This window comes from Sminthopsis crassicaudata, chromosome 2 (assembly GCF_048593235.1).
Source record: "Sminthopsis crassicaudata isolate SCR6 chromosome 2, ASM4859323v1, whole genome shotgun sequence".
Taxonomy (NCBI): domain Eukaryota; kingdom Metazoa; phylum Chordata; class Mammalia; order Dasyuromorphia; family Dasyuridae; genus Sminthopsis; species Sminthopsis crassicaudata.
The window spans coordinates 656,641,814-656,663,742 of NC_133618.1; the positions used below are offsets into that span (position 1 = coordinate 656,641,814).

Sequence of the window (21,929 nt, forward strand, 5' to 3'; positions counted from 1 at the left end):
GGTTTCCTTGACCCTCCTGACATCTACAATTACCATGCTTTTTCCCCAGACTGAAATACAACAACGAGCACCCCGGATGCCGGTCTACCAGCTGAGTAACATCATCAAAGCATTTCTAAAAAGCGCCTGCGTATAATTTATCTCCAAGGCCCCAGCCAGCCAAGGCGCCCCGGGGACGATGGGACACTCCTCCGCCCGCCCCCCGCCCCCCCCCCCCCCGAAGGTCAGGGCGGAGCCCTCCAGGGTGCCCCGCCCCCCGCCCCGCCCCGGGAGCACTCAGGCCGAGGGCCCCGCTCCGGCTGCGGCGAGAAGGCACTCACAGCTCCAGGCTCTGCGGAGCCGACTTCCGGGTGTATCTCGAGATCATCTTCCTCCTCCTCAGCCGCTACGCAGGCGGGGAGCCCGGGCTGGTTGCTTCCGGGTCTGGCCCTCCCGCCGGCGCCGGCTCCGCCCCGGCCGCCTCCCGCCACTCTCCGCCCCGTCCCGCCCCGTCGCCTTGACTCCCGACCGCAATCTACGCCCGTTTCCCGCCCCCTCCCCTCTCTTCCCCGGCGGCACCGGAAGTGACGGCGCGTGGCGCGCGGCAGTGATGTCAGCGGAGCCGCGGCCTCCCCGCTCCTCCTTTCTTTTCGGCTCCTATCACCTCCCTGGCGGGCCCTGGGGGGCAGTGCGGGGCCGGCCGGCCTCGGACATCTTACCTGCCGGCGGCCGCCTGAGCCCGGTGCGTGCGTGCGGCGGGCGGAGGACGGGCGTGGCACCGTGGCCGCCGGGGTGTGAGGCAGCCGGCTTTGCCACGAGTGCGGGGAGGGCGAGAGCCGCGGTGGTGACCGGCTCCGGGGGCGGTCCCCACCACCCCTGTTTCCTTAGCCCCTGTAACTGCGGCCGTGGGCGGCCCGCTGGCCCGACGTGGGGGGCCGGACGGGGGCCGCCACCGCTTTGCCGTTGGGGACCCAGAAGTCCGACTCGAACCCCCTCGGGCGCCCCCTCGGGGGTCTTGGGGAGGTGGCCGGGAGCTCCTCAGATTCCCCGGGCGGAAACTTCACTCGCAAAACGCCCCGATGTCTTTGGGGACCCCCGTCATCGTCCGTGGGGCAGAGGCTTGCTGTCTGGAGCTTCACCTGCTCTGGAAACAAAATGACGAACCTGTATTGTTAGGTCCCCCAAAGTGGGCAGTTTATTATAATGGCATTTATCAAGGTTTCCAAAGGACTTTGCAAATGTCTCCCTTGTCCCACAGCCGTCCTGCGAAGTAGGCCTTATATCAATTCTACTTTTGCGGAGGCAGAATTATGCTCGGGATCACGTGACTAGTCCGGCTGCCCCGAGTAAGGATTTGAACTCAGATCCTGCTTTCTCTAATGCTTCCCGAAACTGCCTTTGTTCAGAGGGAGGGAAGAACTGCAAATCATAAGCAAACTCGTTGATGTATCCAAAGTCGCATGAAATTCAAACCCTGGTCCCCAGATAAGTTCTATTGCGGTTTTTCATTTTCCCCTTTCCCAGTGTAATTCACTAAAGATTTATTCAGTACTTACTATATGCCAGAACCTGAAAGGGCTGCAAAAATGAAAAAAAAAAAAAAAAGATTTCTGTAAAAGTTGTATAAGCACTATAAAGGGTTTGTTTTACCTTCTTATAACACGTAAGACGCATACAGATATTGTACAAAGAGGCCAAAAATAGAGGAGATAGGAGGTAACATGAGAATTCAAAGACAAGAATTTCTGAGTATCAGAGGAGGTTGCAGAAGAATGACATTTAAGCTGCACTTTGAAAGTGTATTAGGATTCCAGAAAATGGGGGTACCAGTGACCAAGCAATTTATGTGATTCATGTTATTCAAACTTTGAAATCTAGGTTTTTAAGAACAAGAATGGAGGGGAACATGAAACTGTCAGTGGCAGAAGATGCAGTGGAGTATCATCTCTTTCTGTTACCAGAAGAACCAAGAGATCCAGAAAAACACAAAGAGGTCCTTCAGAAGTATATTGCAACAATAACAACCCAGTTTGCACCTCTGCTGGTCTCCTACATCTGGCAAAATCAGCCTTTTAATCTCAGATACAAACCTGCTAAAGGTAAAGGTTATTTTTCGTGTTCCTTACATGTCATTCTTATAAGAGGGATGATCTTTTTCCTCTGGGTTTTCATTATTCTTTTTGCTCTAGTTTCCCTGCTCCCCTTCTGGACCGTCATCTGTGTCCCTCCTCCTAATTGAGTATATCCCAAAGCTTTGCTAGCAGGTTGCTTCCCTCTTCTTAATACAAATTCTTACTCAGTTGTATTGTTCTTTCTTGTGGATTCAGTGTCATTTCTGCACAAATTCCAGATCTCTGTAGCCTGCTCTAGTTTCTCTCCTGAGCCCTCGTTACCAACTTTTTGGATATTTCTCCTTTCAGTATGTCTAAAACAATTTATAATTTTCCCCCTAAACTTACTTCTTTCCCAATTTCTCTTTGTGGAGATTAAAATTATCCTGCCTACAATAAGAGAGCTGAGGCAGATGTCTGAGCCAATGACACTTTATTAAAGGGTCCATGGTCCCCTCTAATGAAGTGGAGCTCAGATCTTCTTTATGATCTGAGATGCCTCCTCCTCAGGGCTCTATTTTTATAGGGCTAGGTGTCCAGTCATTTCAGAACACATGCACCAAATATAGAATCATTCCACTGAATAAGCAATGTCAGCAAGATCACAAGTTGGGTCTAAGCAAAGAAATCTCCACATAAGATGTCTAGAATTCTCCTTCATTTGGGCAGGAGGAAATGATACCAGCTATTACTGTCAAGTGACCTAAATGATCATAAGTTGATCATCTGCTCCTATTGAACAAGTGATTAGTCTGGAGGTACAAAAATATTTTGGGAATCTTTCCATGTAGTTGTCACCTCTGCCAAACTAGGCTTGGTCATCATCACGAGGCAAAACAAGGGTAGGGTAGAGGAGGGCCTTTAGCCAATTTCCTATTGTTAAGCAAGAGAGCTTAGAATCTGCAGCTCACAGTTCTGGGGTCTTATATACAGAACTTGGATATGATTCTATCAAGTTGATTAATACTGATTGGAATACACTATGGGTACAAAATGAATCACTTCTCTCATCTCTTAGGTTTTATAGTGAATGTGCTGGACCCTGACCCCGGGCCCTAAACTAGCATATGAAAATTACTAACATAAATCTTTTCTTTCTTTTTTGGGGGGAAGAGAGGAGGTTGGATGGGTGTGTGTGTGTGAAGTAATCAGGGTTAACTGACTTTCCCAGGATTAAACAGCTAGGAAATGTTAGTTATCTAGGATGGATGTGCCATCTAGCTGCCCCCATAAATATTTTCTAAAATCACTGACATAAGTATGTTGAGATGTGCTGAGCCCACAGAAGGAACACTTGATCCATAAACTGTTCCTTGATCCCAAGTAAGTAAGTTGCTGTTTTGACTGTTTTTAACAGACCTTGTGCCTTGACTACTGTCTGGAAAAGATTCTGTTTCTAGCAGCCTCAGTCTTTGTAATATGATTTAAAGCCAAAATTAAAAGCTTTCTTCTGCCTGACCCCTATTGGTAATTTGGCTATTTGGCTTACCTGTTTTGATGAAATAAAGCTTTGACTTAAAGAAAATCCTGTTTTTCATTTCAACTCTGGACCAAATGCTCTCCCAAAGCTGCTAATCTTCACTTTCTGCCTTCTAACCCGTGCTGCTCATGTGCAGCATGATTTTATGCAGCGTTGGGTGAAAGCCTGGAATTAGCTTGGCTTTTGGTGACAGATCCTGGCTACTCAGGTACACTTTTACTTCCTACGCCATTGTTTGAGACCATTGAAGCTACAGAAGTCAGACCTGTGTGAGTGGTACATTGCAATATTGCAAAACACAACCAACACAGTATATTGACAAAGCCCAGGCATTCTTTTTTTGATTTGATTGATTTGATTTTTGTGGACACTATCTTCCATCCATATTATTAGCAGGAGCATTTCTTACCCTGTTGTGTTTTCAGTAATGAATTGGTTTAACTATTTAAAAAAAAAAAACCCTTGGTTTTCTCTTGTTTTCAGGTAGCATTCCTGCTCATATTGTTGGTGTAACTAAATTTGGGGACAACATTGAGGATGAATGGTTTATTGTTTACCTAATAAAGCAGATTACAAAGAAGTTTCCAGAGTTAGTAGCAAGGTACTACATTTACTTCTAAAAATACTAAAAATCTTATTGTAATTGTAATTGAGAGAATGAGACTATATTACTCTTATTTAGCCCATTGCAAAATAGATCTAAAAATAACATTGGAAAGGTGTTTTAAGATACTTTCTATAGTCTTGCTTTTTCTTGTGGAAGTTTAAAGTTCATTCTAGTTAAATTCAGTTTCCCTCAAAGTCCAAACAAAATCAGAAATCTTTCTCATAAGTTTCCTGAATTGGTCCCTAGCCATTCTTTTTTTTTTTTTCTTTATAAAATAAAACAGCAAAATTTGAAGTAAAATCAATAACTCATGCAGAAAGCAAAATGGGTAAATACTAAGGTGCAAAAATGCTCAATTCTGGTTCATATTTCCTTTAAAAACCACTATGGCAGTTCCAAATACTTCCAGTAGGAGGAGAGCTTAGCATTTGATTTTGTTTAGTCCTTTTTGAAGTCACCACTGAAATTCAGATCCTTTTTAGTCAGCTTTCCTCTACTCAAAACAGATAATTCAAATGATGAATATCTTCCACATAAACCTTTTTCTCTTTCTTTTAAAACACCAGTAATATATTTTTGCTAAACAAAGATTGTTCTTCCTATAAGATAATGAGTTTCATTAAAACTCATTTGTTCATAATGGAAAAAATGAAATGTAAATTATCCATTTTTAAAGGCCTTTAAATCTTAACCATCAATAGTGTTTTATGTCATTTACAAAATATTGAGAAGAAAATATATTAGTGATGGGAAAAATGTTTTCATTACTAAAATAATTATATAAAATGCAAACTCAAAGTATGATATCAGTTTTTACTTATTTAGTGTTATTGTTGCGACAAAAGTAAATTTGATTAATTTTCATCTTCATGAGCAAAATTGACACTTCTTTTGAAATAGGATTGAAGACAATGATGGTGAATTCTTGCTAATAGAAGCTGCTGAATTTCTTCCTAAATGGTTGGATCCTGATAATAGCACCAATAGAGTAAGCACACTTCATTGATGCTAATGGATAGGGAGGAAATTATGGTTTCTTTGTGTGAGGATATTAATGCAGTATCGCCTTAAAGAGTACTTTTGTTATTTGTGTCATTTCCCATGTCATTTTACTAGGTATTTTTCCACTGTGGAGAACTGTGCCTTATTCCAGCACCACGAAAAGCTGGGGAAATACCCTGGTTACCTGCCACACCTCCGACAATCAATCAGGCATTGTCCATTATCACCAGGCACTCTGACAAAATCCTTGCCTCCGAATCTATCCAGGCAGCAGTTAATAGGCGCATCAAGGGGTAAGAAAACAGGTTTTGTCATTTAGAAAAATGTTGTCACTAGAACAGCCTGAACCACAATTAATAATGGGATTTCTTTCACTAGTTTTCTTTTGGATTCCTACCTTCTCTTGACCAGTGTTAGAATTACAGTATTTTTAAAATAAAGGAAATAAGGCTACATTTTTTTAAGTTTTAAAAAATATTGCAAAGTTAACCACAATACTTACTAATAAAAATAAGCAAGCCACACGTGGAGAAAATTTCCAAATAAAACCATAAAGTTTACAGTTTATCTTTTGATTAGAAGAGGTAGCATGGTAAAGTAGACAGGTCAACCTTTAATTGCTTTATTAGGTAAATAATAAACTAAAATCATTCTCAATGTCATCCCCAAATTTAGTTAACACCAACAATATGAGTAGTAAAGCTACTAGTGTTTAAGTCTTGTCTCTGATAGAAGCTGACTATGTGACTCTGGGCAAGTCATTTACTCTCTCAGGCAGCTCTAATAAGGAAAGTATAGGCAAATAAATGTTTCTACCCTGGAGGTGCCTTATCCTGAGGAAACAACAGATTCTGGCTTAAGAGGGGGAAAAAAGTTCTACAACATGTTTTTGCTTTAAAAAAATTAAAGTATTCAGATATGTCTATATAATTATGTTACCTTTTTTTTTTTTTTTTTTGTATACATAGCAGTAATGATGGATTTACTATTCTTATTCTCCTAATCAGTTTACATTACTTCATATAAGTCATTTTAGAGTTCCTTCCTTGTTTCCTTCATATTTATCAATTTATTGGGGCCATAATATTCCATTAGATTAACATACCATTATTTATTCAGTCATTCCCCCAATTGTTTTTTTTTTTTTCCCCCTGAGGCTGGGGTTAAGTGACTTGCCCAGGGTCACACAGCTAGGAAGTGTTAAGTGTCTGAGACCAGATTTGAACTCAGGTCCTCCTGAATTCAAGGCTGATGCTCTATTCACTGCACCACCCAGCTGCCCCCATTCCCCCAATTGTTTAAACAGGGAATATGTTTCTAGCTTTTCATTAGTATAAATAAATTAGCCATGAATATTTCTGGATAGGTAGTTACTTCATATTAGTAAAATCCATTTCATAGAGAAAGAAAATGAGGCAAAAAGATGTTAAGTAACCACATGTCTTATAGAGTCAAAGTTGAGATTTCAACCCAAGGCTTTCCTAGGGTTCTTTTCATACCACAATTACAATTAGCAGGTAAAGATGAAAAGTACTGTGATTTTACTCTTATCTACAGCTTACCCTCCAAGTAATTAGTTTTCTTTATAGTTTGGACTCCAAATTCCTTATTTGACTGTATTTTTGAGGTTAAGAAAAGTCTTCAATGATTTTCTTGATTTTTTTAATATTTTGATCTTTTCTCACGTCCAGTTTTAAAGTCTTATAAGCATATATTCAGCTTACTAAGTTTCTTTTTTTCTTATTAGTTGAGAAACTAATGGGGTTTCTGGAATGTTATTGCCTTTTTATATAATGCTGTTATTTTTGATTATTTCTCTTTCCTATTTAATCATTTTCATTTTCCATGCAGATCAGTTCTATTAATTTATATTTTCATTACTTGTATGTAGTATTGAATTTTGAATTGAATTATGACCTAAAATTTAGTTGAATTTTAAATGTATTGTTCAGCATGTCAAGGGTCATAAAAAAAATAAGAATAGTTTTAGAAAAGCATTTGTGTATTGTTTTTTTAAAAGTGAGTACACTTTTATCCTTGGGAGTAAATAGGAGAGTATTAGACTTTATATTTGGAAAACTGACTTTCACTTAACAGAAAAACAATTCAGTCAGTGTGTACTGAATATTATGTACATTGTACTATTTAAGTAATAATAATAATGAGTTTTTTAATCTTGTGGTTAGTATATTTTCTCTGTTTTTCTCAGAGCAATAAGCATTGTTGCTTTTTGCTTGTCCCAGAGTGCCTTTAAACAAACAAAAAACCGATAAATGGTGTCCCTTAAGGTCTCTCTCTCTCTCTCTCTTTCCCTTTCCATTCCTTCACTTTTCCTCCTTTTTTCTTTGTGCTTCTTCAGAGCATATGTATGTATGTATATATGTATGTATGTATGTATGTATAGATTGAGCTCTGCTCTTCTCCTCAAGACCACCGGAATCCAAAACATGATGTGTAGGTTCTTAACAATATTGCTATCCATCATAGGTACCCGGAAAAAATCCAGACATCTTTTCATCGAGCTCACTGCTTCCTCCCAGCTGCTGCTGTGGCAATTTTGAAACAACGTCCTCAGCTGGTAGCTGCAGCTGTCCAGGCCTTTTACTTACGAGATCCTATTGACCTTCGAGCTTGCCGAACTTTCAAAACGTTCTTGCCAGAAACACGTATAATGGCTTCAGTAAGATTCTGCTCTCAATTTTTTATTTTTTTCTCCTTTGGTGGACTGGAATTTTATCATTAAATTTTTGTAAGGAATGGTTGATTTAGTAAGTTCCCATTTGTCTTTCTCTCCTAAAATAAAAAAGGAACTCATTTTCAAGGGCTCTGTGTAATTGTCAGCATAAATTATTGTCATCTCTTCTGTAGAATATAGGATTATTTTTCACCTTGCCCCAAATCTGTCATTAACAAGGCTGATGCTAACAACTACATCAGAGAGCTGAAAGTAAGGCAGGGGAATAGATGGTCCTTTTATATGTTATCTTAAAATTGTGTTAAGAGTCTTACTTTAATGTTACAAAATAGTGTACTGATTTTTTTGCCTTCAGGAAATTGTGATTAATATATATTTTTTTCTTCTTCTTTTTTTTTTTTTTTTTTTTTTTTATGCAGGTCACATTCACAAAGTGTTTATATGCGCAGCTGGTACAACAGAGATTTGTGCCAGACCGCCGAAGTGGGTATAGTCTGCCTCCCCATTCTCACCCCCAGTATCGAGCACATGAACTGGGCATGAAACTGGTAATGTTTATGGGAGATATTTTTAGTTTCTTTAAGTTCAGAATAATTCCTGAAATCAAATGGTTCTTTTTGAAATGTCTGAAGTCATGCCTAATTTATCAGTAATTTTTCTTCATTCAAGATCCCAAAGACAATCGGGGAATTTTCTTGATCAGAAATACGTAGTTATGATTTACCTTGTCCTTGTATACTTTTCTAGTTTATACGTGTGCATGTATTCAAAGAGGCAAGTCTGCTTTTTTCCTACTCTAAATGAGCACAATAATTAAATTTCCTTTATCTTAAATGATATTTTTTCCCCAAAGAGATCTTTGAATGAGTTGAAATGCATAAATGTGTCTTGAACTTGTTAGTCAATTGCCAGAAGTACTCTTTTTTTTTTTTCCCACAAGTATTCTTTAGAGACTTAAAGATTTTTCTGAGTTTTGGACATCTTTTTGTAATTCAGAGGATAATAGGAGTAAGAGCTGGAAAAGACTTTAGGGAGAATATAGTTCACCTTTTATTTTCCAGATTAAGAACCTAAGACCCAAAAAGATTGAGGGCAATTTGCCTAAGAAGATACAGTTAAAATGTTAGAGAACTTCATATTCTACAGCTAGAGCTCTTTATATTATACCATGCTTGTACATACTAAGAAACTTGGTATTCAATCTAGTTTTTCACAGAGGATCTTCAGCTGCCCTCACCACCTTCAGCCTGTGCAGATAGAACAATAGTCACTTTTTCCTCCCTTTTATTCTGTGATTTAGGCTCATGGCTTTGAGATTTTGTGCACTAAAGCCAGTCCACTTCCTGAGTTCAAGAAGTCTCCAGTGACTATCACTCCTCTCTGGAATGGCTTTCTTGACAGTCTGAAACAGAATGGCTATTTTGAGGTAGGAATAATAATGTACTTTTTATGTGTACATCTCAAGAAGAATTAAGGCAAATGTTTGAAAATCCTTCCACAATGTTTTGTGTGACTTCACATGTGCCTTTTCAATGTGCGGAGGGAATCTGGAATTGAAAGTTTAAAAAAAAAATGTTGTCTGGGGGATAATAAGAAAAATAAAATCCTTATACACTTGTGTGACATATGACATTTTGGGTAGAATCTCTGGAGTGTGAGACAAACCTAGAAGTTTATTACCATGGTGTTTGTGATTTATCATTTGATCAGCCTGAATGATCTGCATTTTTCAGGGAGAGATAGAAGGCTCTGTTAAATACCTGCAGAAACTACACATGGCAGAGAACTACTTTCAGCAATCTGTGAATGGGCCTGAAAAGTAAGATTTTCCCTTTTTGTCTACCATTGGTATTTTATTTATCAAGAAAGATAAATAATTATTGAAAAAAGTAGTTTTTAAATATTATTATATCAGGCCTCGTGCTAGGCTTTGGTACTTGTGATATAAGTACAAAAAGTGAAATGTGGGAGGAAGCAGTATGTAAACTGGCTACCTGGGACTTAAAAGGGGAATTTTGAAAGAAGAGAAAGAGAAATCCTGATAAGTCATGACTATCTCAGACATGAGTAAAGCTCATGATAGGGAAAAAACAAAAACAAAAAAAATAGGAAAATTGTTTAGGACAGAGGTGTCAAACTCAGCTCATCAGAGCAGCATGAATCAGATTAAAATGCGATTGGAAAATATTTAACAAAACAAATGAAAATGCAAGATGATATAGATCATGTTAATTTGTTGTTTTCTAAGTCAATATGCTGCCTTTGGGGATCTATTTTGTGTGTTAGAAGTCAGCAAAGGGCACACAGCACACAATGCTGGCTGCACTGTTCCCTGAAGGAGTGACCATGGCAGATGTGGGCTGTGCCCTCTATAGAATGCCAAGGCTCTGCTGAGCTCACTTCCCCATTTGTAAATGACACCACCATTTTTCCTGGCACTTAAGTTCACAATCTTGGCTCTTTGATTTCTTCTTACTTTGACCCCAAATCCAGTCAGTTACCAAGGGATGGTGAAAAGGACACTGGACTAGAAAACAGGAAACCTGAGTTCTAGGCCTGGTTCTTTCACCAACTGGTCTTAGGCAAGTTCATGACCTTTCTGGGATCTTGGTTTTCTTGTATGCTAAAATGAGGTTGTTGAACAAGATGATCTCATGTTTTTATTAGATCTAAAATTCTAGCATTTTGGATTAGCTGATTGCTGGGCTTCAAGTTTCATAAATTGTACATTATTTTCTTTTCTTGTTGTAGCTTTCTTAACATAACTCCAGGGGAAGAAATCTTAACCTTATTACAAACAATGCCCTTTGAACTGGAGGAGCTTAAGAAAGAAGATGCTGATCTCCCCTTAGAGGATGGTAAATGGTTCTCTTTGAGTAGAAGAGCTGGTGGGAGAGATTGCTACTTAGAGTAGTATTTCTGAATGTATTGCTGCAATATGGTTATTTCGTGCTTCACATGGACAGACTATACCTTTTTTTAAACTACTTTTTGGTTAACTACTTCTGAATGGTTTTTTTGGGGGGGTGGAGGGGGAGGCAAGACATGACAGCTCCTGAGTTCGTGTTATTTTTGAAACCCGTAGAAATTGATTAGAAGGAGATATTCAGTCACAGAATAATTATTTTTATTTACTCTGTACTCTTAGTGTGTTCCAGGACCGATCTTGAGCAAATTTTGGAAGTGTTCTTATGTGCTTTCTTGTGTGGTAGATGATCACTGGTTGTATCTCTCACCGGATCAGCTGGATCAGATTCTACAAGAGACCGCCGGTAAAGGCGAACCGGATCTCATTCCTACTCCCCAGAGGGAGGCAGAGCAGCCCTATGACCTAACCAAAGTCACGGACAGTATGAAGGCCTTTGTGTCCAAAGTCTCCACCCACAAAGGAGCAGAACTGCCCCGGTGTGTACCTGACTTCTCCCTGCTCCTCAGGGTGTGGCCCCCTGAAGCCTTACCCTGATATTTCTGCCACCCAGTGGTTCAGAGCCTTTCCTTCCCCACCCCTGTCAGACAGTGCCGTTCCCATAGCTTTAAGGGGAAAAGTACTGTGGTGGCAGAAGGAGGGCCTCCCCTCCATCCCTGCTCTACTGTTTGCTACTTTTGCAGCATCCCTGGGCCTGAGGGTCAGCTTTGCCATGAAACCATGGCTAGTGTCATATTTCCCACATGAAGAATCATGGTGTGAGGCAAGATAAGAGTATTAATGACTCCCATTTATAAGAAAGTGTTGAGAACACACAACAGTGCCCTGATGGAAAGCGGGGGAGAGTGGGGGGGAAACTACCTGATGAGCAGGCATCAGGGATCTTGACCCCCGATCTGTGCCCCCTTGGCATCTGGAGGATGGGTCTCCATCAGAAGCAGACGTCAGATAAAAGGTGCACTAAGGAAGAGGTTGTCCCCCCTTAGTCACCCTCCCAGAGTGGGTACTTCTGTGTGGAGAGGCCCCACAAAGGCCTCATTGTGGCTCTCTCTTTGGACTCCTAGGGAGCCCTCGGAGGCACCTATCACTTTTGATGCAGATTCTTTCCTCAATTATTTTGACAAGATTTTGGGTAAGTCACAACATGCTTTTTTCTGGCATTCTCTTAAGAAATTTGAGGCTGATAGAAGGTCAGAGATGCATGCTGTGGTCTGCAGAAGGCTTTGCCGGGGAGCAAGTGGAGTGCCTTGCGGCCTTGGCACTCCCCCGATCCTGCCTCCACTGACCAGCACTGACCTTTGAGGCCTTCTTGAACGCTATTGCTCTGTGTCCCATTTGCATTTTCTTGTGGGTACGCCTGAAGCAGCCAGGCCCAGTCCTTGGGGATAAGTTCCAGGCCTGTGGCTCTCCTTGGGTTTCCTCTCACTTGCACAGGTCCAAATTCTGGGGAGTCAGATTCTGATAATTGTGACAATGATGATCTGGATGAGGAGAACTCCGAATACCTTGACAGCGATGACGACTTAGACCTTGGAACCCAGGACCCTGAGGGAAAGGTGCTGGAGAGCATTAAATCATTAATGGCACAGATGGATCAGGAACTTGCCCAGACGAGCATCGGGAAAAGTTTCACCACCTGGAAACAAAGGGTAAAGCCACTTCCTTTTTTCTCTCAAATCCCTCAGAAGTAAGCGGTGTAATTTCTGGGTGGGCACCCTTCCGTTCTCCCTTTGTACATGCCATTGGATTTCCTGTTTGACAAGAGGGAAGGCTCCAGAAGGTTTGCTTTCACTTCTTGGAGTGGATACTCAGTTCTGAGTGGGGCCCAGCAAGGTCAGTAGAACCAGAACTGATTGTGACAAAAATAGGTGGGGGGAAGCCAGGGGGAGGGACAGACTTGGAGAGAGAAACTAGCTGCGTGCTACTGAATGGAGCTTGGAGCAAGCTCACAGGTGCCCTCCACAGAAGGAGGAAATCTGTTTGGTTGGTAGTCAGAGTCCCGCAGATAATATTTCACTATTTGGAACCAAATGTGACCATTTTGAGATGAGCTCTCCTGAGAGAGATCTTCCTGCCACAGAGGTTGGGTCCTTTCTTCTCCTTTTTGGGCTCAGGTTCCAGTTTTCTTAGCTTTTTGCAGTTTCAATTAAGTTTCAATCCATCTGTCCTGACTTTATAGAATCTCATGGTTTTTTCCTCTCCTTGGTCTTGATTAATTCCAGGATAACTTGACAAAGGAACCGCCTCAGACTCCTGGCAATGATTTTGATGATGATGAAGCGACAGCAGATAGTTCTGTTCTGGAACCTGTGGATGTGGATCTGAATTTGGTCTCAAATATCTTAGAATCCTATCATTCCCAAGCTGGACTGGCAGGACCTGCTTCCAACCTTCTACAGAGCATGGGTGTACAGCTCCCTGATGATATAGATCACAGACAGCCCAGAACGTAACTGAAAGTGTAACAAAATCTCCAATAAAAAGTCTATCTGATATGCTCTGTTACTCTACTCACTTAATAAATGCCATTCAAACAAGCCATGATCTCTACTCAGCCTGAGAATAAAATATCTTCCTTCTTTGTAGAAATTGCTCTCTCCAAATGTACTGTCTTTGACCCTTGGTGTCTATGACAACTGCTTTTCTCTTAGCTTGACTTTGCCTCCTTCACTCAGGGATACCTACTGCAGTGCCAAGCGCCAAGGAGACAGAAGGGCAAAAGACAGTCCCAAATATCGAGTAAAATCTTGTTGCCTAGCATACAGTTCTGCTTCCTTGGTATTGTCTTCTTCCTTCCCCTAGGCAATGCTCTTTTTTAAAAAAAACATTATTTACTTTTATAAGATTTTTATTTCCTTTTTTTTTTCTCCTTCCCCTCATCCTTTCCTTAAGATGGCAATTAATCTGATAATGGGTTGTATATGCACAATCACACTAAAACATATTTCCACATCACTAGTGTAAAAGGATTCAGATTGAAAGGGAAAAATCAGAAGAAAGGAAAAAAACAAAGTGAAAATAATAGTATGTTTCAATCTGCATGCGGACTCCATAGTTCTTTGGATATAGATATAGCATTTTCCATCATGAGTCTTTTAGAACTCAGATCATTGTATTTCTGAGAAGAGCGAAGTCTATCAATGTTGATAGTTGGCGCAATGTTGATGTTACTGTGTGCAGTATTCCCTGGTTCTGCTCATTTCAGCATCAGTTCATTTAAGTCTTTTCTGGTTTTTCTGAAATCTGTCCAGACTATGCTCTTAAACCAACAGTCCACCATCACCAGGTAGACTTCAGCCATGGAAGGCTGGCAGGGATCCTAAGCTTGACCAGGGCAGAATGTAATGAGAAAGCATTGGATTCTATGCCAAGGAATCCCAACTTCTACCTTGGAGCGTAGTAGATACGGACAATTAGAATTCCCATTTTCATGGTCCACTAATTATCACAAATTGTCAGTGTTGCTTCAGCATAAGTCATAAGTACTGCCATCTTAGCTCTATCTTTACTAAACCAATAGAGATCACTTGAGTTCTCTTTTCTAAGGACTTAAAGGATGATTTCCCAAACATTTCAGAGAAAAATTTCCTTTCAGTTCCTGGGAAATGCGTAATTCTGTGTTTATTGTAATTCTGTTTAATGTTGAACCTCTCAGTTACCTCTTCCCTTTGCTTGCTACTGCCATCCTCCCATCCAGTCTTCTCAGACATAGAGCCTACATTCCAGTTATGTGAATTTCTAATTTTGCCCCAAACTACTCAGGTTTCTTGTATTCAGCTTGTATTGTGCCCCTTGCCTGGAGTTCCAGTCTGGCTCCTTATTGGGGAGGGAAAGGGGAAAGCTCTTTTGTGGGAAGCCTGCAAAGACCATATTTACCAATAATCTGGGAAAGGATTTTATTTTAGTAATATGTGAACAGGAACCAAAAGTACTTACAGCCCTGGAGCCACCAAAGGAAAACAGAGGAGGCCATGTAAATGGCCAAAAAGAGCTACTTCCTTGATGAGGTACAAAGACTGAGTCTGGATAATGATCTGTGTTTTAGTAGCATGTGGTCATCTTCTCCCTAGAGTAGGCAATTAACCTGGACCTGTTTTCAGATCAAGGCCTGATGGAACTTAGATAAGCCAGGGATCTATTAGAGCAAAACTGAGTGAGTTCTTTCCCTCTCAACCCTGAATTTATCAATTCAAACTTCTTAATGCTTTGCACAAGTTTTTCCTGGTATCTAGGTATCTAGGGATCTTTAAACTCATATCAAGGGAATGGAGGGCCCAGTTTACCTAGAGTGTCTGTGTTCCTGTTGGATTTGGCACTAAGAATTTATCCTGATCCTGTAGCAGTAAAGCGAACCTTCTTATGAATATGGGCAAATGACTCAATTAATATAAAAGACTCTAGGCATTAATCCTAGTAAAAGGAATCTTGAGTCAAATAAGTTATTAGAACAGATTTGAGAAGCATTGATAGGGGCTCCAGAATCTGAGAGACAATTTTTCTTTTATTTTGCATTATTGTGTTCCCATTACAGAAATTTTGCCTTATGTGAAAACCTGTTTTTAATTTCTGCTTAATTCCCAGCTGTTTGACTGTGGGCAAATAACTTTTCTTAGCTTCATTTTCCTTATCTTAAATGGAAATAATGAGAGTTCCTAGCTCAGGGTTTTTTTTTTTTTTTAAGGACTAGAAAAATAAATTGTATAAACCTTTGCAAACCTTAAAATTTTAAATGTTAATTTTTTCTTTTTTAAAAGTTAATTAAAAATTTTTTTTAACAAGCATGTATTTTTTCTTCTATCCACCCTCCTCTACTAGAAAAAGAAAATAACCCATGTTTTAAATTTGTATAGTCAAGCCAAATAAATTCTTATATTGGACATGTTAAAAAAATTATGTCTCATTCTGCATGTATAAGACTGTCACCTGTCTGTTTATGAGGCAGGTAGCAAGCTTCACTGTGGAGCTTCTGTAATCATGACTCATTATGGAGTTGATCAGAATTCTTAAGTCTTTGAAAGCTTTTTTTTCCTTATTGATCAATACATTTTATTTATTTTTCAAATAATTTTTATTTTTCCCTCATTGGAAGAAAAGACAATTTTTAGCATTCATTTTTAAGAATCTTTGAGGCACAGAGCCAAGATGCGCAGAGTAGACAGGCCTTTTCTGAGCCCTTCCTGGCTTCCCTCAGATCAACACCAGATCAAGCCTCCAAATGTGTTTTGGAGAGACAGAAACCACAAATATTTGGAGTGTAACAAATTCTGGAAAAATATTTTTTAGACAAACTTCAAGAAAGGACTGTCTCAATTGGGCAGTGAAGGGAAGGGAGGGTCTTACAGGCAGGTGCAAGCCCATTGCAGTAAAGTGTAAGAAGATTGTGGGCTGGGAGAATCTAGCAGGAGGCTTGTAGCCAAAATATGGCAGCACTGGCTACTCAGCCCTGGTTCAGAGGCCAGTGGATCCCCAGATTAGCTGTGAGACCTCCAACACAACTAGAGAAGACAAATAGTAGTGAGCTCTGAAACCTAGAATAACGCTGGCACTGAAGGAAGCCAGCAGTACCATCAGGCCATCTATAAGAGGAAGATTGTGGCTGTCTCCCCTTTGCCCTAAGAGCAGACCTCAACTTTCAAAAATGAGCAAAAGAGCAAAAAGAGCTCTGACCACGGACAGCTTTTATGGAAACAGGGAAGAACAATTATACTCTCTTAGTACCTTGTAAGAATACTAACAAATAGGGGCAGCTAGGTGGTGCAGTAGATAGAGCACAGTCCTGAAGTCAGGATGACCTGGGTTCAAATCTGGTCTCAGACACAATGCTTCCTGTCTGTGTGACCCTGGGTAAGTCACTTAACTCCAATTGCCTCAGCAAAAAAAGAAAAAAAAAAATGAATCCTAACAAATGGAGAAAGGAGATGAGAGCTCTGGAAAAGGAAACACAGAAATTGTCAAAAGAAAATTACTCCTGGGGTAGTTAGATGGCATAGTGGATAGAACACTGGTCCTGGGGTCAGGAAGAATCCACCCTCAGACCCTTAACACTTCCTAGTTATGTGACCCTTGGCAAGTTACTTGACCCCAATTGCCTTGCCAAAAATAAATTTTTTTTAAAAAAAGAAAAAAATCATTCTTCAAAAAATAATTTTGGCAAAATAGAAAAAAAAATTCTTGAAACACAGAATTTCTGGAATGGAAAAAAAATCCAATGAACAAAACAACTCATTTAAAAAAGTTCAATTGGCCAAATGCAAAAGGAGATAAAAAAGCCAAGTCCAGAAAAATAATTGACTAAAAATTAGAATTATACAAATGAAAGCAAATGACTCCACGAGACGTCAAGAATCAGTCAAACAAAATAAAAAAAAAAAAAATAGAAGAAAATGTTAAATAGTTCATTGGAAAAATAACTGACTTGGAAATTTGATCCAGGAGAGACGATCTAAGAATTATTGGACTACCTGAAAATCACAATGAAAATACATTTTTAAAGAAATTATTAAGGAAAATTGCCTGGAATATGATATTCTGGAGGGCAAAGGAATTTAGACTGTAGCCAAGAATCAACTATCCAGCAAAATTAAGCATTATCATTTATGGGAAAAGATGAACATTCAATGAAAATAGAGGATTTTCATTTATTTTTAGATGAACAGAAAAATTGATCTTCAAATACAGAACTTAAGAGAAGCATAATAAGGTAAAAATGGAAGAAAAAAGTTATGTTTTTTAAAGATTAAAAGTATAATAGATAATGAAGTAATATCAAAATTAAACATATATGCACCAAGTGATAAAGCATCCACATTCCTAGAGAAAAGAGCTGCAAGAAGAAATAGACAACAAAACTATACTAGTAGAGAAATCTCAACCTTACTCTATCAGAACTAGATAAATTGAGCCACAAAATAAATACAAAAAATTAAGGAGGTAAATAGAATTTTAGAAAAATTAAGTATGATAAATCTATGGAGAAAATTGAATGGAAACAGAAAGGAATTTACTTTTTTCTCGAGGTACATGGAATCTGTACAAAAATTGACTATGTATTAGGGCATAAAAACCTCAAAATCAAATGCAGAAAGGCAGAAATAGTAAACACATCTTTTTCAGATTATGATGTAATAAAAATTACATTTAATAAAGGGCCAAATATTCATTGAAAACTAAATAATCTATCCTAAAGAATAAATAAGTGAAACAACAAATCATAGACACATTCCCTCAATTTCCAATTGTTTGCCACACAAAAGGAGCTGCCATAAATATCTTTATACAAATAGATCCTTATCTTTCCCCCTTTTTAAAATCTCTTTGGAATACAGACCTAGTAGTGGTATTGCCTGATCAAAGGATATGAAGTTTTTGTAGCTCTTTGGTCATAGTTCCAAATTGAAAGCTGTTCATTTTTTACAATGTCACTTATAGTATAAATTGTTCTTCTGGTTCTATTCACTTCATTCTACACCAATTCATAAAAGCCTTCCCAGCATTTCTCTGAAACTCTCCTCTTTTTAGTTTTTTAAAGCACAGTATCATATTCTTGTTACCATAGTTTAGCTGTTCTCCAAATGTTGTATTCTCCCTTGGTTTCCAGTTCTTTACCAAGGCAAAAAGAACTGTATACATATTTTTGTACATATAAGCACTTTTTCCTCTCTGATGCCTGGCATAAATACACTTAGTGGTATTACTGGGTTAAGGGGATATGCACAGGTGGGTCACTTCCTGAACATAGTTCCAAATACTGGACCAATTCACCAGTGCAACATTGTGCCTTACTGCTAAGTCATACTAAGAACTGGCCCAAAGTGACATCCCCAGTTTTTCTGCTACCTCAGTAAAGTGGATCTCTCATTAAATCATGACTATCCATATGAGTCAAATGCCTGGCATACAGTGAGCACTGTGTAAATGCTAGCTGTCATTATTACAATTATTATTTACCATGTTGGCCAGTATCCTTATTTTCACCTTCTTTAAATCCTACAGATGAAAGGTTTTTATTGCTCTTTTAACCTTTTGTCTCTTTTAGTATGTATAGAGTTCCAGCCAGTCCCAACTCCCCCGACCAGCATCTTTGAAGAGGAAATATGTCCTAGAAAGAGCACCAGGTATATGTGATTTAATATCTCTGGATTTGAAAACAGGAACCTAGGTGATTCAAGCTTCAGTATTTTTTCCTGTATAATGGAGACATTAATAACACCTCCTTCCCCTTTATATGTTGCCTTTCCCTACTAGATGTACACTCCTTGTAGGAAGGGACTATCCCTTTTATTTGCATTCATCCCAACATGTAGTCTGACATATGTTGTTGAATTGTTTTTATCATGTCCAACACTTTATGTTGCCTTTTGGGATTTCTTTGGCAGAGATATTGAAGTGGTTTGTCATTTCCTCCTCCAGCTCATTTTACAGGTGAAAAACTGAGGCAAACAGGGTTGAGTGACTTGTCCAGGGTCTCAATCAGAAAGGGTCTGAGTCTATATTTGAACTCAGGGAGATGAGTCTTTCTGACTCCAGTTCTTGCACTCTATCCACTGCATCACCCAGCTGCCATGTAGTAGGTGCTTAATAAATGCTTTAACTATCTATCTATCTTTGTAATTTCATATTTCTAAATGTCTAAGTTCTACAATGTTATTTCTAGGGTTAAGTCCCACTTTGGGATCAGGTCCTAAAGTAGACATCGTGAAACTAACTTGAATTAGTTTGGTTTTTCCTCTGAGATAGGGATGTTGGTATTTGCCAAACACCATAATAAGCTTTATTTGCTTGCAACAGACAGACCTAAAATCACTCATTGAATATTCTGCAAGGATTTAAAAAATCTTAGAAGAAAGTCATCATTTGACAAAGCATCCCAAGTTACAGCTACAGATTACCTCCCTAGTGACACAATGAGCTGTCATTTTAAACTTCAAATAAGACCCAGGGCAGCCCATGAGGAATTCTAGTCTGCTCTGTATTTGTGTGGATGTGGTTTATGAATTGGATAATTAATTGTAGTGGCTCTGAGCTCTGGGATTCATATCATAACATTAAAAAATGTTTTTGACAAGAGAAGTGTAGTGGAAAGAGCACAAAATTTAGTCAGGTTCCAATTCTGAGAAGAGCTATGCAACTTCAGATACTTCATTTATTCTCTCTGGGCCTTAGTTTCTCATATGCGAAATGGAAAGGTTAAGTATCTGAGACCCTCTTCAGTTTTATGATTCTGGCTCATCATAACCAGTGAGTCTGGTTATATTTTAAAAAGCTTTCTATCTAAAATTGATTTTTGCCCCCAAAGGAAAAAAAAACTGATGGTGTTTGAATACAGATTGAAGCATACTCTTTTAAAACTTTATTTTTCTTGAGGTATCTTTTTTTTTAGTCTGTTTTGTTTTGTAACATGACTATATGGAAATGTTTTGCATGACTTCACATGTATAACCTATATCAAATTGCTTGTCTTCTCAGTTGAGGGGGGAAGAACAGAAGAAGGGAGAGGATTTGGAATTCAAAGTTTTAAAAATGGGAAAAGGAGGAGTAAAGGCAAGCTCTCTCCCAAGCTCCTCCAAATTACTTTAAATAATAGTACCAAACAAATTTTAGAGTGTCAGAACACACAAAAAGATGAACTGGAACATTTTCCAGCCAAAGACAACTTGGAAGGTCAGCAGGAAAGGTCTAGGATGCCCTAGCTTCAGCAAAGCAGAAACAGGCCTAGAGGCCTCTAAACCAGTGGAAATACTGGTGGTTTCCAGACCTCTTAGTCAAGACTCCAAAGACTAATAGGAAGGTCAGTAGGGTGAGAGGGTCTTGGGAAACCACCAAATCACTGTGGGTTTGAGTACTGGTGGCAGCAGCAGCAGCTTCCAGAAGCCCCAGCCCACAGGGGGATCTTTTTGTTAGGACTCTGTTGCTTTAGCACACTAGAACTTTCAGCCATGATGGAGTAGGGACCCTCCTCACAGCTCCAGGACAGAAAAAATGTTCTTGTGGTCAGGTCCCTAAAAGGATCTCTGAAAACAACTGCACAAAACCCTGAAGCTTGGGACAGTGCACCCTCCACCCCTGAAGCAGAATCCTACTTTTATGAAGATTTAAAAGCTGAGTGATAGAATGGGAAAATGAGGAAAAAGCAGAAAAAGATTTTGATCATAGAAAGTTACTATGGGGACAAGGAAGATCAAAACAAATTCAGAAGAAAATAACAAACTCAAAGCTTCTATATCCAAAGCAACCAAGAAAAATATGAATTGGTCTCAGGCCATGGAAGAGCTCAAAAGGGATTTTGAAAATCAAATAAGATAGATAGAGGAAAAATGGGGAAGAGAAATGAGAATGGTGCAAAAGGAAGTACAAAAAGCTAATGAGGAGATGAATGCTTTAAAAATTGGCCAACTGGGAAAGGAAGTACTAAAGATCATGTGGAAAATAATTCCTTGAAAATTTAATCTGAGCAAATTGAAGGTAATGACTTTATGAAAACTCAATAAACAATAAAACAAAATCAAAAGACTGAAAAAATAGAAAACAATGTGAAATATCTCATTGGAAAAACAACTGACCTGGAAAATAAATCTAGGAGAGATAATTCTTCCTGAAAATCATGATCAAAAAAAGAGCCTAGACATAACCTTTCAAGAATTATTAAGGAAATTTATCCTGATATTCTAGAACCAGAGGGTAAAGCAAAAATTGAAGGAATCTACCAATCAACTCCTGAAAGAAATCTCAAAATGAAAACTCTTAGGAAGATTATAGCCAAATTCCAGAACTTCCATGTCAAGGAGAAAATATTACAAGTATCCAGAAAGAAATAATTCAAGTATTGTGGAGCCACAATCAAGATAGCCCAAGATGTAGGATTAAAGGATTGAGGGCTTGGAATATGATATTTCTGAAAGTAATGGAACTAGCTTTACAACCAAGAATCATTTACCCATTATGGTATATGAATGTTATGGAATGCTATTGCTCTGTAAGAAATGACCAAGAGGAAGAATACAGAGAGGCTTGGAGAGACTTACATGAACTGATGCTGAATGAAATGAGGAGAACCAGGATATCATTACACACTTCAACAGCAATACTGTATGAAGATGTATTCTGATGGAAGTGGATATCTTCAACATAAA

General features: G+C 39.1%; 2 protein-coding genes across 2 annotated transcripts in view; one reads left to right on the forward strand and one right to left on the reverse strand.

The window, feature by feature from the left end:
• The window catches only part of FAM149B1 (family with sequence similarity 149 member B1), a 41,047-nt gene extending 40,561 nt beyond the window's left edge, over positions 1 to 486 (reverse strand). The window contains exon 1 of the mRNA XM_074296844.1: positions 321 to 486. Within this exon, the coding sequence (XP_074152945.1) occupies positions 321 to 367 (47 nt within the window). The 5' untranslated portion in view covers positions 368 to 486. The remainder of the gene's footprint in view (positions 1 to 320) is intronic.
• Positions 390 to 13,337, forward strand: ECD (ecdysoneless cell cycle regulator). The gene is made up of 14 exons (XM_074296843.1): positions 390 to 721; positions 1,858 to 2,078; positions 4,054 to 4,171; positions 5,078 to 5,165; positions 5,294 to 5,472; positions 7,667 to 7,859; positions 8,294 to 8,422; positions 9,175 to 9,300; positions 9,608 to 9,693; positions 10,626 to 10,732; positions 11,087 to 11,279; positions 11,865 to 11,932; positions 12,235 to 12,449; positions 13,023 to 13,337. Exons 2-14 carry the CDS (start codon positions 1,874 to 1,876, stop codon positions 13,251 to 13,253), a joined length of 1,938 nt encoding a protein of 645 aa, XP_074152944.1. The 5' UTR covers positions 390 to 721; positions 1,858 to 1,873; the 3' UTR covers positions 13,254 to 13,337.
• The last annotated feature ends 8,592 nt before the right edge of the window (positions 13,338 to 21,929 follow it).